General features: G+C 35.1%; 1 protein-coding gene across 1 annotated transcript; it reads right to left on the minus strand.

The window, feature by feature from the left end:
- Positions 1-11,092: 11,092 nt before the first annotated feature.
- LOC137720547 (cytochrome b5) lies at positions 11,093-13,426 on the minus strand. Its single transcript, XM_068459632.2, has 4 exons — positions 13,234-13,426; positions 12,991-13,091; positions 11,634-11,700; positions 11,093-11,510 (listed from the first exon to the last, which is right to left on the minus strand). Exons 2-4 carry the CDS (start codon positions 13,075-13,077, stop codon positions 11,263-11,265), a joined length of 402 nt encoding a protein of 133 aa, XP_068315733.2. The 5' UTR covers positions 13,078-13,091; positions 13,234-13,426; the 3' UTR covers positions 11,093-11,262.
- Between the last annotated feature and the right edge of the window lie 3,507 nt (positions 13,427-16,933).

Consider the following 16,933-nt stretch of genomic DNA (forward strand, 5'->3'; position numbering starts at 1 on the left):
ATAAGAGCACTAGATGTTTAAACCGAACATTTTAACCATTCATCGTCGACGTGATATATTTTACAATATTATAAGAGTGTCACGTCTCATTCTCATTCTATATTCTCATTTTATACAAGAGAGTTCTAAAAATGTGAAACTAACAATTCTTTTTATTAGTAGCAAATATATAATGATATTCAAACAAGGGCTCATGGCAAAACTTGGTTCAAAGAGACTACGGGTTCTTTTGAAAGTGCTTTTAAAAAGACTGAAAGCGCTTTTGATGAAATTGATTTTGGATTCCAAAAGCACCTGAAGTGCTTCTTGCACGAACACATATCTATTACGTCTTGCAGGAAGCACTTCAAGTGCTTTTTTTTTCCGGATCCACTTGGATTTTTAATAAAGATCGGTTTCAAAAACAATTTCACTAAAAGTACTTTCAGTCATTTTAAAATCACTTTCAAACATGCACGTTCAAAACTTAATTGGTATTTCGTTAAGCTTCAAAAACTATATAGTTTGAAATCAATTAATTGTTTTAGATAGTAACATATCTTACAATATTATAAGAACGTCACATCTTATTCACATTCTATGCGAAAGAGTTAGAAAAATATGAAACTACAACAAATTCTCTAGTAGTAGCAAATAAATAATATTCAAACAATGGTTAATAGAAACACTTGGTTCAAAGAGACTTTTGTAGAGTTGAAACCTAATCGGTATTTCTTAAAAGAATATCTAATGTATGCAAACTAACCTACTCAAAAGTGTTTTTAACTTCAAAAAAAACAAAATTTAATTTCTAATGGGACATATCTAGCCTAGGATAAAATAGCTCATGGCATGGCTCTCCAAGGGGTCAGTTTGGTTCTGGCTCTTGTCAAAGGCTCTTCAAGACTCAATTTAAGAAGAAATTAATTGCCAATGAAAACTAGCAACCTAATACATTTTAACCCCTTACCTCTCACACTACTAGAACAACATAATTTTGAGAGGGCTAAATTTTATGAATAATGGTACTTTGAGAGACCAACTAATGCCCTTAACCCCTAGCTTTTACCCTTTCCACTAAAGCCTACCACCATATAGTTCGAAATCAATCGATTATTGTACGTACTACATAGAAATAAATCTTTGAAATAGATCAACTATTCTATGTATCTTCTGAGAAAAGTTCATATACATTAGGACTGGTGACTTTTTCCGGTGAATGAGTCAACACTCAAACAACAGTTAATTAATTAATTAAATTAAATCACATTAATATTAATCAAAGAATGATAATGACCCTTAATATTTTTTTTTTCAATGTACAAATTTGTGAGAGGTTGGCGTGCACTGGGGCTGCCTGTGCTGGGCTATAAAAATTTTTGACCTTAAAATAATGTGGCTTTTGTTGTCCACAGGACCACAACCCTTTAAGCGATTTTGGACCCTTACAATTGGAGACATATGTTCAGTTGACGGACAATATAAGAATATAACAATATACTATTAGAGAAATTGAGATTTTATAAATCACTCGACAATACAGAAAGTACGTCGTCCAACTTTTTATAAGAATATGCATAGTCTCTTATTTTTCCATCATTAGATTCACACTCTCAACGGTATATATAACCAAGAGCAGCCTATCCAAAGAATTGACAAGTTAAGTTATCAGAGAGATGAGATTCCAACAATACCGATATTGTTCCCAACTATTGTCGAAAGTACGTCGTCCAACTTTTTATAAGAATATGCATAGTCTCTTATTTTTCCATCATTAGATTCACACTCTCAACGGTATATATAACCAAGAGCAGCCTATCCAAAGAATTGACAAGTTAAGTTATCAGAGAGATGAGCTTCCAACAATACCGATATTGTTCCCAACTTGTTAATTACCACCTGCACAATTCGACAAGTGTCAGGTTTTACCACAAAATGCATTGGTATTAGTTAGAGTAGGATTAAGATATTTAAACTCTTCTTTTCTCCCTCATCTTGCCAATGTGGTATATTTCAACACACCCTCTCATTAGGACCCAATTAGTGGGTTAAACGTGAGAGATCCACACATCAACAACCATGTGGAACCAAGAGACTCACCCAACCCGTAGAGCCAAGAGACCCGCCATCATCGCAAGGGATCAAGGGGATCCACCCATCACGTGGCATTACAAATTCGTTCCCTGACTCTAGTACCATGAAATACATTGAATACTTCGTTGGTTTATCCATCTTCTAGGATTTACAATATATAGACACATATGCCTTATTCTATAAGAAAAGTAATTATAAAAGATAAAGAAACTGAATCGTAAGATTACAATAAATTACAAATCTCCTAGAGTATCTACAATATAGTCAACAATGAGAGCATGATTATAGAGTACCAGACCTTCTTCGATTTCTACCGCAAGAAGCAAACCTTTACCTGTTATGAGCAAACAACGTCTTTTTCTAGCTACCTGAAAAATGCATTTCGTGATGAATAAGATTTTCTTCAGATCACAAATTATTAGACACATCCTCGAGTAGACAACCTGATAGACATCAGGGTTCACCTTCGTCAAACAAGCATGTTCCTGAACCATGATGTGGACTGGGCCCGTGGCTGAACACACAACACTCGAAACCCTTTAAAATCTAAGAAACTTTAAAGAAAAGCTTTCAGTACTATTTATTTTAACAAAAAATCACATTTTTACATTAAAAAGTCAATCTTGATACTATTCGTTTTACCCTTTATTTTGTCCTTATCGTAAAAACTCAAAGTTTTCAAACCTTTTTCATTAGTTTTTCTTAAAATCTAAATGTTTCAACTTATTTGGTAAACAATAATCAACATTTAACTTAAGCACCATGTTGATTTGTCCCTGTGAATCCGAGTGTTCCCCTTCACTCTTTATCTAGCTCCCTTTACCCCTCATTAATTTATTTAAAGACAGATACTGTTTTATCGAGATTTTTTAGGTTTAATTTTTAGTTTTGAAATCAAATATCCACCTCTTCATTTATCAGGTGCATGTTATACACCGAAAGATACAGTAAATATTCACACCGGTGACACATATTTTCTTTAGGATGAACTAATCTAACCAAACTACTCATAACTAAAGTCGAACGGATTGTGATGGAAGGATGTGAAGTTAAAGTGCCGTGTTAGATAATCGAGATTTCTCGCATGTTTTATTAGAAGTTTGACTACTTCCCTTCTACCGCTAGTAACTGTTGTTAAATAAATTTCAACTTTTGTAACTTGTTCAAACATTGTTTTTCATGTAACGTATGCACTTTCATTTACATGACCTAGACCTTTCAATTTGGCATAATTTTAGCAACATAGTCAAGTTTATTATCTAAATTACCTATTAACAAAATTTTGTTTGTTCATTAAAAGAGAATGAAAATATAATTTGATCTTTTATACAAAATAAAATTACGAACAATAATTTAATTTCGCACAAACTAAGTTTTGTTGTTTTTCTCTTTTCTCATCTGTAGAAAATATAAACTTGATAATTCTATTCATAGCACAAAGCCTAATATATACAAGCGTGTAAGCTTAACATGCAAGTAGGGATCTTACAAATCAGAAATACAATCAGATTACAATATTAATTCCTTAACCTTAAAAAATGGATGGCCGAGAGGCAACTAGGTTGACAATTCTCATTTTCTAACACCATCCACATGTCATCATTGCATATCTTTAATTTTAAGAAATAAAAACAAAAATAAAAATCTTCCCCAAGTAGGCTCTCTCTCCCCCTTTCCAACGAGAAAAAAAACTTATGTGGTGCTTAAGTGCCACTAAACAATGCTTAATGGCACTACAACTCAATCAAAATTGACACATGACAAGATTTAATTATGATTTCATAGTTATAGTTTACCTTTTAAAGATTTCATAATTACATAAAAACTGAAAATATATTATAAAGATTAGTAAAATTAAGAATAGACTTCAATCACCCAATCAGAGCACTCCTCCACATGAGAATTTACCCCTCCCTCGTTGGCGCCGAAGATGATATCGTTAGACTAAACTTTTAGGGAATAAGCTATATATTTTTCATTTTCAAAGATTTTCTTATCATGGTTAGCCTAATTCTTTGAAAAATAAAAGAGAAATATTTTGTGTTTGCAGATAATGGTTCATCACTGCAAAAAAAAAAAAAAAAAAAAAAAAAAAAAAACAAATCCAGGTTAAATCATATGTAATCGTTTTCATGACCAAAGTCCATACAATTCCAATTAATCCATTGAGAGAAAATATGAAGTGATGGGGTTTCAGTTCTTTGGAGACAAAAGAGATTTAACACATAAACTGGAGGAATGTGATGAATGCAACAAGTATCCCTTACTTAGGAAACTAATCAACCCATATTAAAGTTTATTTTCCAGGCTTTTCCGGTGTAGGAAGTCCGGGTGGATGTTTTTGTTTTATTTGTTTTAACGTTGGAAATAATATTTTTCAGTTTTTAAGTAAATAGGAAATTGTAGTTAAATTTAACCATGTGTCAAATTTTGATTGAATCGTCGTGTCATTAGGCATTGTTCAATGACAAGTTGAGTCTCACACAAGTTTTCTCCTTTCCAACTTCCCTCTTCTGTATATTTTTTTCTTATTAAATATTTTATATTTACACACGTATAATGTGCAGGCTTCATCTAATAACATATTTTGTAATAGGGTATTGACCTCGAGATTACTACCCTAATGTTATACTTGAATTCAATCATGGACCGGGAAACTAATCAAATTTCGTTGGCAAGTGTGAAACAGACAAGTGTATTGTTCCATTGACGTCAACTATGTGTCAAATTAATTAATTTAATGAAACAATATTAGTTATTATTATTCATGTAAATGTGGCTAAGTTAATGGATTATTTATTCACAAAGAGCATCAACTGGTGGGAAGCCATATGTTAAGAATGCGTCACCAGTAAATATAACATGATACGCAATAGGAATTGGTCGCTTTTACACGTATATATACACATTCTTTAACAAGAAGGATTCTTATTTTTTTAAAAAAATTGGGATATCCTTTTAACCGTTAAATTGATTTTAATGAAATTGTGTGACCTGTAATTTAATTTCAACCACACAATTTCATTAAAATCAATCCAACGGTCAAAAAGGTGGTACTTATATTTTTTGAAAAATGAAAATCCCTCATGTTAAATTATCCGTTTGTGTGTGTCTATATATATATACACTGTTATGCTTAAATTTATTTGTTGCAAATAGAATTCGGTCTTTTGAAACAGTTATTTTATTATAGCGGATTAATTGGTTTTCCTACGTCAAATCAACTCGACAGTTGTCACATACAGTTGTTTGATATCCAAATATTCCCAATAAAAGGTCCTAAATAGCTACGTATGTGCGACTGGAAACTTTCTTAAGCACTTATTTATGATTTTTTAATTCTAGACTCATTATATGACTTTGAGATCCTCATGCATATTCTCATAAAGATTTTGATGTCTTGGACTGGATTGCAATGCATCGAAGAAAGTTGAGGTTTTATTATAAAATCAATTAGCAATGTAGGCAGTAGTCATCTTTTATAATGTGGAACTTTGTTCTCATATTCTCACATGAATAACACTCTAAATTGTATGTAATGAAAGAGGAGAACGATCTTCCATGTTGAGGGATTAAAAGAAAATTAAACATGCAAGAAACTTCTTCTTTCTAATCCCACCATATATCTTCCATGTTGAGGGATTAAAAGAAAATTAAACATGCAAGAAACTTCTTCTTTCTAATCCCACCGTATTTAGAGATATTAGAATGAATAAGTTTTATTCATGAGTAATTCATCGTCTACCTCTAAGTTGGACAAGATTTTTTCATTTCTTCCTTCAATATATACACATGAATTTTAAAAAATTATCTATTTCAATCCAATCAAATCTTATATACGAAACGAGGCATATACAGTTGGCGGATTGCAATTGCTTTACGTTGTTTTTGAGCATTTTATTTTAAAATTTCGTTTCAAAGTAAATTTTATATGTAGTTCCAAGTTTCAATATGATATGAAATGGGGTTACACGTTATAAAATAAGTTAGTTTCCAACTATTACGCAATAATTTTTCTAAAAAGTGGGAGGAAGAAGATGCCAGACAAATGGAGCAACCTCTCCCCCAGATATATGTAGATACTTCAGGCCTACCTGTTTATATATGTTGAAGCGAAAGATATGATCAGCACCACCTACAGTATGAGTAACAATCAGCCTTACCTATTTAACCTAAATTTTTAAGACCGTATGGGCCTTAAACCCAGGAAAATGTCGAGAGCAAAAGCAAAAATCAACAGTGACGCCTTACGTGTAAGATGCTGATGAGTTGTTGTCGTTCATTTGGCTCATGCAATTAAGACAGTTGATGAAAACAAATGGAGCCAACGACAATGATCTATCAAACAGTATTTCGAGCCTTTCTCTTCATATAGAAGTATGAGGACCCTACTGTAATTATAATCAATAGTTAACAAGGCTTCATTAATTGATTTAATCATAGCCGCAAGAATCTCCGACTAATGCTTGCTCTGAATTTCCAGACACGGATTTTGACTGGTAAAAGAAAGATAAACGCAAGAAACAAAATTGCTTGGATTGTGCAGAACAAAAACAAAACAATTTGGATACCGTTTTAGTGTGGATGAGGCAGAAGAAGATGAAGAATTAAATAAAATACATGTGATGGGTGTTCTTGGTTTGTTCATGTTTTAATCCAATCACTATTTTGGATGAGATGGGATGCTTGTTTGACTTGTCACTTGTGGTACCCATTAATTACCGTTCCTTAAATCAATAATTAAATCCCCACTTGCCAATAATTAAGAGAAAAAAATTAAGTACAGGTATTTGCATATTATTATTTCAAAATTTACTTTATCCAGAATTTGACAACAACATTTCTTTTCTTTTTTTTCTTTTTTTTTGGGTCAAATTTGAGGCTAAGGGTCTGTTGTCCCCAATTGCATGTCTCTTTTCCTTTGTGTCTAATGATATACAGAAGATACAAGGCAAACGCATAAAACACTTTGACATAGCGCTCCTTCCCCAAGTATTTCAATATCTCGTTCTCTCAAAGTGTTGTTGCAATGCTAACGAGGTACTAGCTTTTCTACAGAATTCTTACATTCAAAAGTTCTTTACTTCACTAGTTTTTATATGTAGTTGGGGACACGTAAAATCGCTTATATATAAATAAATAAAAATGTTAAGAATAAGCATTTTGTTTTCAATTTTCATTTCTCTGAAAACTAAAAATTAAAAATTTGTTTGATAACAACTTTCAATTTTAAGAAAAAATGATAATTTTAAAAATTAGCTTTTTCAATTTTTATTTTTTTAAGAACTAAACATAGTTATCAAACGGAAGTTTTAGTTTAAAAAAAAAAAAAAATCTAAAAACTCTTAAAACGTGAGATGACGCTCATATTGGTAAGCTTGGTTATGTTCGTAAGTTAATTGGACTGGGATTTATTTAAGAGTTGTTCTATTCATACCCTATATATTAGTGAATGCATCTCACGTACTGAATACACCTCAAATTTACTTTTTCCCCAACAAAAAAAAAACTCTTACTACATAAACTCCACATTCACCATATACACCCCACGCTGTCCACATACACCCAGATCAACACCGTGTATTCCGTATTCATCTGTTAGAAAAGAACAAAAGGAAGATGTTGTATAATTTCAAAATATGTAATTAATTAAATCAATTCTTTGTGGCAGCTGATTGGAAAGGCTCATAACCCCTCAAATGGAACATGAATATAGTGGTTGTATGTAACTGGAATACGGGAAAGGTTCTAACCTTTCATAATGCTGTTTGTAAACGACAAATTGGAATGAACATATCCTTCCAATATAACGTGGTTATCTTCAATTGCTGGCAATTTGTTCTTCACGAACAAGTTTGTTCTTTCAAATTGTAAAGGTAAGCGACGTAAGTTTATGAAACAGTACGTACTGTTTGCATATCAGACTAATACCCAATCAGATTGTATCGAAAAAGGCAGTACCAACATTGTTGAAATCACGGAAACAATGAGAAAATATATAAAGTCTTACCTCATGTGAAACTTTCAAAATGTTAATTTCATGTTCTGTTTGTTAAAACTAGTTTTTTTCATCAATGTGTTTTTTCTTTTAGTGGTTACCGTTTTGTTCTACAATTGAGGGCTAGAGTGGCTTTGAGAGCATGAAAAAAAAAAAAAAAAAAACAAGATACATGTTGGACATGATTTCGAGGTGTATATATGAAATATTTATCTTGTTTAAAATTTTAATCGGCTTAAATAGTCATTTCATATTAAAAATATATAAGTCATTTAATAACAAATTTTCATGTATTCAATGATGTGGAGCGCCAATAAATAAAAAAAAAACTCTTTATTTAATCATCATTGGATGTGAATATGTGTCTTAACAACCCAATCGAGGTGTTTGTGATAGACATCCCAAGTTCTTTAGGTGTGTCACCTTCCGCTCGAATGGAAAGTTTATATCATTTTATATCAAACGAAAGCCAGATTGATTGTTCACATACCAAATTTATGTACATTTCCAAATAATTAAAACTCAACTCGGCTTTCTGTTGAAATCAAATTATAATATAATCTGCACATGATCAGTTGCATGAGGTTCAATAAACATCGATCGGATAACGAATTAATGCTGAACCTCATGTTTGTTTTTTTGAAAAATAATGCGTGAGATAAACGCAAGGGATATACTAGCATGCATGTCATGAACTTAATCAATCACCTTAATTACGATAAGGTGGTTGTATGATTATGATAAGTACCTAAGTCACATAGGGTTTCTGTACGATTATAATTTGACCGTGATATTTTCTTGAGTAATTATTGTATGGCATCTTTTTTTGGGATTTCGAGTTGTGGTGTTTTGGGTTTAAAGTTTAGTTTTCGAGGGTTTTGTGTTGTTTCCTTAAAAAAGGTAAAAATATAGTATGCATATGATGGTAGTATGCGTTTACGTGATTTCATTAAAATTTTGTCAGAATTTTCAACTTGATCGACGGGAAAATAGTGACATGTCAATTTATCATTATAAAGTTTTACTATGCCCCTATTTTGGTCTAAAATGTAACTTCATTGAAAAGGCCAAAAACGAAGAGAGAACAATTTATCATTACAAAATTCTACTATCCCATAGTCGGTACATAAGTTAATATTATGACATCAGTATTACTATTCTAATCAGTACTCCATATATTATGACATACTAACTTCGAAGTAGTTGGTGAAGTTGCTTATTCGTGATATCAAATCCCACCCTAATCAAGAACACGACATATCCCACAAATCATGCTAGATCTGAAACACAAAACTTGCGGAAAAGTGATTCGTAAATGGTCCAGAGTTTGCATTGTCATTAAGCAAGTGAAATTGGCACCACAAATTCACAGCTACATACCTAAAATAGGGATTAGGGAGTGCCAAATGACATAACCTTAAGTACAATATTGAACAGAAAGATTCTACTCTTTTTCCATTGATTTGATACTACAGATGGGCTGTCTGATCGGTGTTTTATGAAATATAATCATTCAAATTATGCTTTAGGTTTGAGGCTAAGATTAAGTTTTTAGTCCCTTTCCTACAATATTTTCTATTTAACAAAGCGATGTGATACTTTCAAAGATAATTTTCCAACTGGTTATTGAACCCACGACAAAATTCATTACACCACCACAATGAAGTGAGCCACGAATATGTATGTCAGACTCATTACAAATATATTCTCATTGCATCCATCTGGGTTGAACTATAACTTTCTCCAACCAAGATAATACAATTGCTACCAGACCAAAGACTATTTTGAAGAATAATTAGTACCATCCGCATAACGAGCCCCGCATTGTCAAAGTTGATGGCAGGTTCTGGAAACCTACTTGAACAAAACTTTCCATAAAAGGAAAGAAATCCCACTGTAAATATGACAGATAGTTAGTACTAGAAGAAGCTTAAGATCTAGTTAAACCCATAGAATGAGGATCCTCTCCGGATTCTCTTTGTGAGGATTCTAGCAATTCTCCAATCACGGCCGTTTAGCATATATCGTGTGGTCAGAAATCATTGTAAATTTTTTTATTTAAAATTGAATATAAACAGTATCTGACGAAAACTAGCCGTACAATGTACGATAAACGGATGTGATTGGAGGATTCTCACAAAGAGAATCCGAAGAGGATCCTCATTCAAACCCGTGTAGTTAATGTGCGTATCTGCGAACTCGGATCAGCAATCTAACTCTTAACATTCTCAAGCCTTTTTTTTTTTTTGTTGTTATTCGGTCGAAAACTGAAGCCCAAAAACACTAACTAAGAACGAAAGAATTCCAAGCTCTTGTTTTTAAAATATTATCAAATTGGCCTGTGTACACTTACTTATTCACCTAAGTTCGAATCCGCCTCTATTCTTAAAAATAGACGAAATCTTGACACGACACTTAGAAATTGATGGAAACTCACCAGTCATTAAGGATATGAGGTTCTTAATCAAGATCCAAGTATAATCCGCATTCAAAATTTTTGAAATTTGAAATAGTTGACACATAATTGCCAATGTGAATGAGTGAATGGGGTTCTTCATTCCACACAACTCAAATCTTTAGTTTCTAGTTTTTGGTGTTTACATGCGGTTGCCAAGATCAAGTATGAAACGCGAAAGAGTTCTACGATTGGAATAAATATTGAAGCCATTTGCAACTAAGATCTTCGTTTTTATGAATTGTTAACTTTCTGCATGTAAAGCTCGTCTGTGAGATACTGTCGCCTGATACTAGTACTAGAAACAGCCAGCCAGTATAACCAATCCGCATGCTTTGGTACCACATCCACATGGCCGTGCTCCAGTTCCACACAATAACTTTTCCTCGTATGGGTTACCAGTGAGGAAGCTATTTTGCCAAGTCTTAAATTTTCTGCTATCCGAAGACGTCTAAATCATGAACACAAGCAATAATGGTGAATATTATCCCATCAATCACACTGACTGAACCAGCTAAATTGAAGGTGAAGCAGCAAATGTTTTAAAAGAAATTATTGCAATGAGATGAAACAAAGCTTTGCCAACTCAATAAATTCCAAGCCACACAAATACGATACGTAAAAAGGTCGTATAACATAATAAAAAATGAAAACTAGTAACTGAAATTCCGTTATTACCACTTGAGTGATAGACTATCGGTCCGAAGAAAGTTCATACGGATGGAGGATAATTGGACTACTTTTTATTGTAGTATTGCAGAGCAAATGCAGCTCCCAAGATCAACAAGGGTAGCAGAAACTGTAAAAGTTTTACCATAAGTCCAGAAGATTGTTCAGCGGGAGCAGCTGCTTGAGGAGGAAGCTTGTAATTTGGCTGTGCCGGTATGGTGGACGTGTCAACCTTGCCTACATAGTATTTTTCCATCTGCTCCCTCGCGGAATCGCTGTGCCCCACATCATTAAAATCATCTGTTGCATCTTTTTCTGCAAGATTTTCAACCAAAAATTCTAATTACCACACATAAACATTCGCATACTCTAACCAGTAAAGAAACAACAGTAGGAAAGCTAATAGATAAATTCTCTAGCTTAAGTCTACAATCTTACCGACTGCTAATAGCAAGACTTCATCGCCTCCAGGGTGTTCCTCCAAGAAAGGGGTCACATCATAAACCTGTGGTAAGTGGTTCAAAATATACTAGATAGTTAGTGAAGCAGGTAAAAATTTATGCAGGTAGATGAAGATAAAAGTAAAAAGTGAACCATCTAAGTTACCAGATGGAAGAATTCACTAAAATCTCTGTTGATTTTCTGTATGATCAACATAACAACAAAGAGAAGGACCTTATAGCTAGGAACCAAATTAAAAAGCGTATGTAGGTCAGTATATTCACTACTGGAAGCAAGTGTCCTTATCTTTATAACCCTTCCTACTGTGAAACAAATATAAGAGTACAGAAACTGACCAGTGAGGAGGCCCAGCTAATTCTTTCCTGACCAATGACTGAAAATGTCTTTGTAAAACTGTTTAGTTCTGCAGCTGCTGGGAAGGGGCAGCAGCTGATCTTAAAAGTTTCCTATTTGCATACCCATTTGAACAAGATCAGCCGATTCTCCTGCCCAGCTCGGCATGTGATAGATTCCCATACCTTTTTTTTCATTGTTCTGCAGTCCTGAAAGTTGCCTATAGTGCAACAATTGTTTCCCATACCACCAGAGATTACAATTGTTTTCTCCGATTAGCAAGAGTTATTTCAAACAAAAACAACTTTCATAAGTCAACCCCGCAAGTCCACTACTCGCCATGCTACCAATCTAACTATACATAATAACAATCCAATCGCTCATCTTTTACAATTCCACTTCCAATCTGACACATTTTCCTTTAACCGTTCAGAGTAGTACACATACTTAATCTTCACTACCTTAGGACCAGCAAGTGTAGAGCAACACCAATGAACTATCTTGATCTAGTGGAAGAAATTAATTAATTGTCCTGCTTTAAATGTGTTTACCACATACGCAATTCCTCCTCGATACAAATTAGTACCGCAGGCCTCCTCCTCCATCCCATCCTATTTAATTTTCCAGTGATTAAATCCTATTAACACCAAAAACAGACACACCAACTACACAGAAAACACAATGTGCAATTCAGTCCTCCACACAACAATACCATTTAATTAGTAACCATCATATTTTTGCAATAATTATACCTTCATATTGCTTGAATTCTCCTTTATACTTTCAATTAGATCTGTAAACTTTCATCCATTCAATGCAGATAATGCAAAAGTAACTCCTTTAATACAAAAAAAGGGCGGCAGCACAAGGCTTTTCCTTTAACCAAAAGATAAATCACAAATCAACCCAGAAACTGAAACAATTCCAGATGCAAGGATAATAAAAAATAAAAGGACAATCAAAAAGGAATTTTATTTTTTTTAAAGACCACAAATCTGACCTTTCCAGAGATTATGATCCAACAATCTTTCTTGTGGTTGTGCTTTGCCACCTCATCGAAGAGATAAACTTCAGATTTTGAACCCATTCCTGCAGCTGCCTCTGTTCATCACAAAGTCAACCCCAAACCAAAAATAATAATAATAATAATAAGAAACCCAACAAAAACCAAACAAAATAACACACAAAAAACACATAGATTGGATCCATAGACAAACTAAAAGGGTTGAAGAAATCCACTTACAGAGAACAGAAGAAGAAGATGATGGGGTTTGAAGCACAGCTCCTCCTCTGAAGTAGTACGAAGTTTTAGCTGTCTTTAAAATGCTGAACTTCAGACTCAGAGTTGTAGCTGGCACACTATATGCTTTGGGTGAAGTGATAACCGAGATCCGTACTTAGTATTTTGATTGATACACCAACCAAAGATCTTTAGCCTGTTGGATATATATCAACAATTTATGATATAATTATATATGCTAATAATAAATGCGAATAAAAAAAATACAGAATATGAACAAAATAAAAATACAAAACAAACAACTAGAAGATCGAGGCTTGCGTATCGCAATATCATTAAAACAGAAATTTCGTCCATACTCAGTGGTTGTAGTTCTACAGACGTCTGCTTCACCAGGATTCAACGATCAAGTTAGAATTCCAACACCGGAAAATTTAACTTTTGGCGAATTTCTGAGTGATTCTCTTAGTAAGAAGGTTTAGGAATGTAGAAGAAGAATTTGATATTTTCTGTGTTCTAAATGCCATGTAGATGGATGTATAAACAGTGGGATTATGCCTGTTTGCAACATGTATGAGAATGGGATGTGACTATTGGGAGACATCTCTTGAGAGGGATGTTGTGCTCTCTGCGTTTTTCCATTTGCTTCAAACTTCATATGAAAATATGAATCTATTCAAAGCCCAAGGTCCATCATTTGATAATTAATTATATATTAATTATTAATTAATTATCAATTAATTACTATACCCCAAGCCTACTCCCAAGGTTGAACCCAATTTCATTCTCAAATGTCCATTACTCCAATCACTATCTATAAAAGACAAAACTTTATAAAATGAGGAAACCTTTTAGAAATGACCAATATGAAACAATGAAATTTCTACTCAAAATTTCCAACATAACCTTCTCTATTTGCCCTATTATTGCTCGTCAAAATTTTACACCCTTCTCCAATTTGGTCCAACTTGGCTGGCTATCTTTCAATAATGTTTTTGTTGATTTTTCATTTTCCCAACAATTTTCATCTCATTTGTATCTTTTAAATAGTTTTTTAGTTGTAATTGTATTCTTTTTTGGGAAATAAGATTATCTCTCTTTATTACTATAAATAAAAACATAATGAAGTGAAAAATCATCACGCAATCACAAGTTCTCTCTTCTCTTTATCCTTGCCACCGGCCATCTCCCTTTTTTTTTTCCCTGAGTAAAATAGGCCAACACCATTGTCAGTATTTTTTTGGGCAATTTATATTCATCAAATTTAGCATTGCTTTTAAGTTATAGATTTTGTTCCATTTTGCCTTACACTTAATTTGGTTTCAAGCACTTTAAACCTTTAATTTGTCGCAATTTTCTCTGTACTGTTAATTTTGCCAATTTTCTGTTAGAAGTAGACAATTGCGAAATCGAAGGTTTATAAAGTAGATAAGGTCCAAATTTCCGGGGCACTGCTAAAATATTTCTTACAGATCATTGAGCTGTTTTTTTTTTTTTTTTTAGTGAAATTTCATTTTATTTCCGTAAACTATAATGGTCATTGCACTTAGCACACGCATACTAACATTTTGCAATTTAATGTCTCTTACTTACTTTTGTTTTTGTTTTTGTTTTTTTTTTATTAAAAGGGGATCAATTGGTGGCAAGCTACGGTTATCTACCTATTTTGAGCCCGGAGAGGCTATAGAGAATTTCACCATGTCCATGACTACAGTTAAGTAGACTATGTGACATCCCACATCGCCCAGGGGAGTGATCCTTAAATGTATATTCCAATCCCTACCTAGCACGAGGCCTTTTGGGAGCTCACTGGCTTCGGGTTCCGTAGGAACTCCGAAGTTAAGCGAGAATGGGGCTAGAGCAACTTCCCAGTGGGTGACCCATCATGGGATTGCTCTAGCCCCCTTCTCGCTTAACTTCGGAGTTCCTACGGAACCCGAAGCCAGTGAGCTCCCAAAAGGCCTCGTGCTAGGTAGGGATTGGAATATACATTTAAGGATCACTCCCCTGGGCGATGTGGGATGTCACAATCCACCCCCCTTAGGGGCCCGACGTCCTCGTCGGCACATTTCCGGCCAGGGATTGGCTCTGATACCAATCTGTCACATCCCCGCCCGGGGCAGATCACTTGCCGGGCCCGACTCCACTACCGTAGCACGATATTGTCCGCTTTGAGCTTACCATTCCCTCACGGTTTTGTTTTTGGGAACTCACGAGCAACTTCCCAGATGGGTGGATTGTGACATCCCACATCGCCCAGGGGAGTGATCCTTATATGTATATTCCCATCCCTACCTAGCACGAGGCCTTTTGGGAGCTCACTGGCTTCGGGTTCCGTAGGAACTCCGAAGTTAAGCGAGAAGAGGGCTAGAGCAATCCCATGATGGGTGACCCACTGGGAAGTTGCTCGTGAGTTCCCAAAAACAAAACCGTGAGGGAATGGTAAGCCCAAAGCGGACAATATCGTGCTACGGTGGTGGAGCGGGCCCGGGAAGTGATCCGCCCCGGGCCGGGATGTGACAATTGGTATCAGAGCCTAACCCTGGTCGCGAGTGTGCCGACGAGGAGTCGGGCCCTTGAGGGGGTGGATTGTGACATCCCACATCGCCCAGGGGAGTGATCCATAAATGTATATTCCCATCTCTACCTAGCACGAGGCCTTTTGGGAGCTCACTGGCTTCGGGTTCCGTAGGAACTCCGAAGTTAAGCGAGAAGGGGGCTAGAGCAATCCCATGATGGGTGACCCACTGGGAAGTTGCTCGTGAGTTCCCAAAAACAAAACCGTGAGGGAATGGTAAGCCCAAAGCGGACAATATCGTGCTACGGTGGTGGAGCGGGCCCGGGAAGTGATCCTCCCCAGGCCGGGATGTGACAAATTGGTATCAGAGCCTAACCCTGGTCGCGAGTGTGTCGACGAGGACGTCGGGCCTCTAAGGGGGGTGGATTGTGACATCCCACATCGCCCAGGGGAGTGATCCTTAAATGTATATTCCCATCCTTACCTAGTACGAGGCCTTTTGGGAGCTCACTGGTTTTGGGTTCCGTAAGAACTTCGAAGTTAAGCGAGAAGGAGGCTAGAGCAATCCCATGATGGGTGGCCCACTGGGAAGTTGCTCGTGAGTTCCCAAAAACAAAACCGTGAGGGAATGGTAAGCCCAAAGCGGACAATATCGTGCTACGGTGGTGGAGTGGGCCCGGGAAGTGATTTGTCCCGGGCCGGGATGTGACAGACTAATTACAGCAGAGCATCAAACCCGAAACCTCCCATATTTTTATGTTTATTGGAGAGCAACAGGTTGCACCTTTACTACTAGGCCACTTACTATGTTTGTCTCTTACTTACTCCATTACACCCAAATATAATACAAAAATATAATCACCCTCCATTATTATATTTTTTATGTGAAACTTGTGTTTTTCTATAAGAATCTAATTATAAATTTAGTTTAGTAGGGTGCAGCTGGTGGCTTTGCAATTTGATGGGAAGGATAATATTTTATAACTTCGGTGGGGTTAAATAGAAAAGGCTTTTTAGCCAAAATGGTCCTTGAGATTTGCCTAACTCCTTACTTTGGTCGCTAAGATTTGAAATCAATAGAAGTGGTCATGAGATTGTCCACCATCAATCATTTTGGTCATTCAGTGAAAAATTATGTTAAATAAGAATCAAAATGACAAAATTACCCTCAATATAATGAACAAT

The sequence above is a fragment of the Pyrus communis genome, chromosome 1 (assembly GCF_041283825.1).
Source record: "Pyrus communis isolate YQ-2024b chromosome 1, ASM4128382v1, whole genome shotgun sequence".
NCBI classification, from domain to species: domain Eukaryota; kingdom Viridiplantae; phylum Streptophyta; class Magnoliopsida; order Rosales; family Rosaceae; genus Pyrus; species Pyrus communis.

Bases quoted from the DNA above. Each gene is read 5' to 3' on its own strand.
- LOC137720547 (XM_068459632.2), bottom strand. From the start codon at position 13,077: ATGGGTTCAAAATCTGAAGTTTATCTCTTCGATGAGGTGGCAAAGCAC. The intron at 11,701-12,990 runs GTCAGATTTGTG...CACTTACCACAG, and splicing joins GGATCATAATCTCTGGAAAG to GTTTATGATGTGACCCCTTT. The intron at 11,511-11,633 runs GTAAGATTGTAG...AAAATCTTGCAG, and splicing joins AGTCTTGCTATTAGCAGTCG to AAAAAGATGCAACAGATGAT.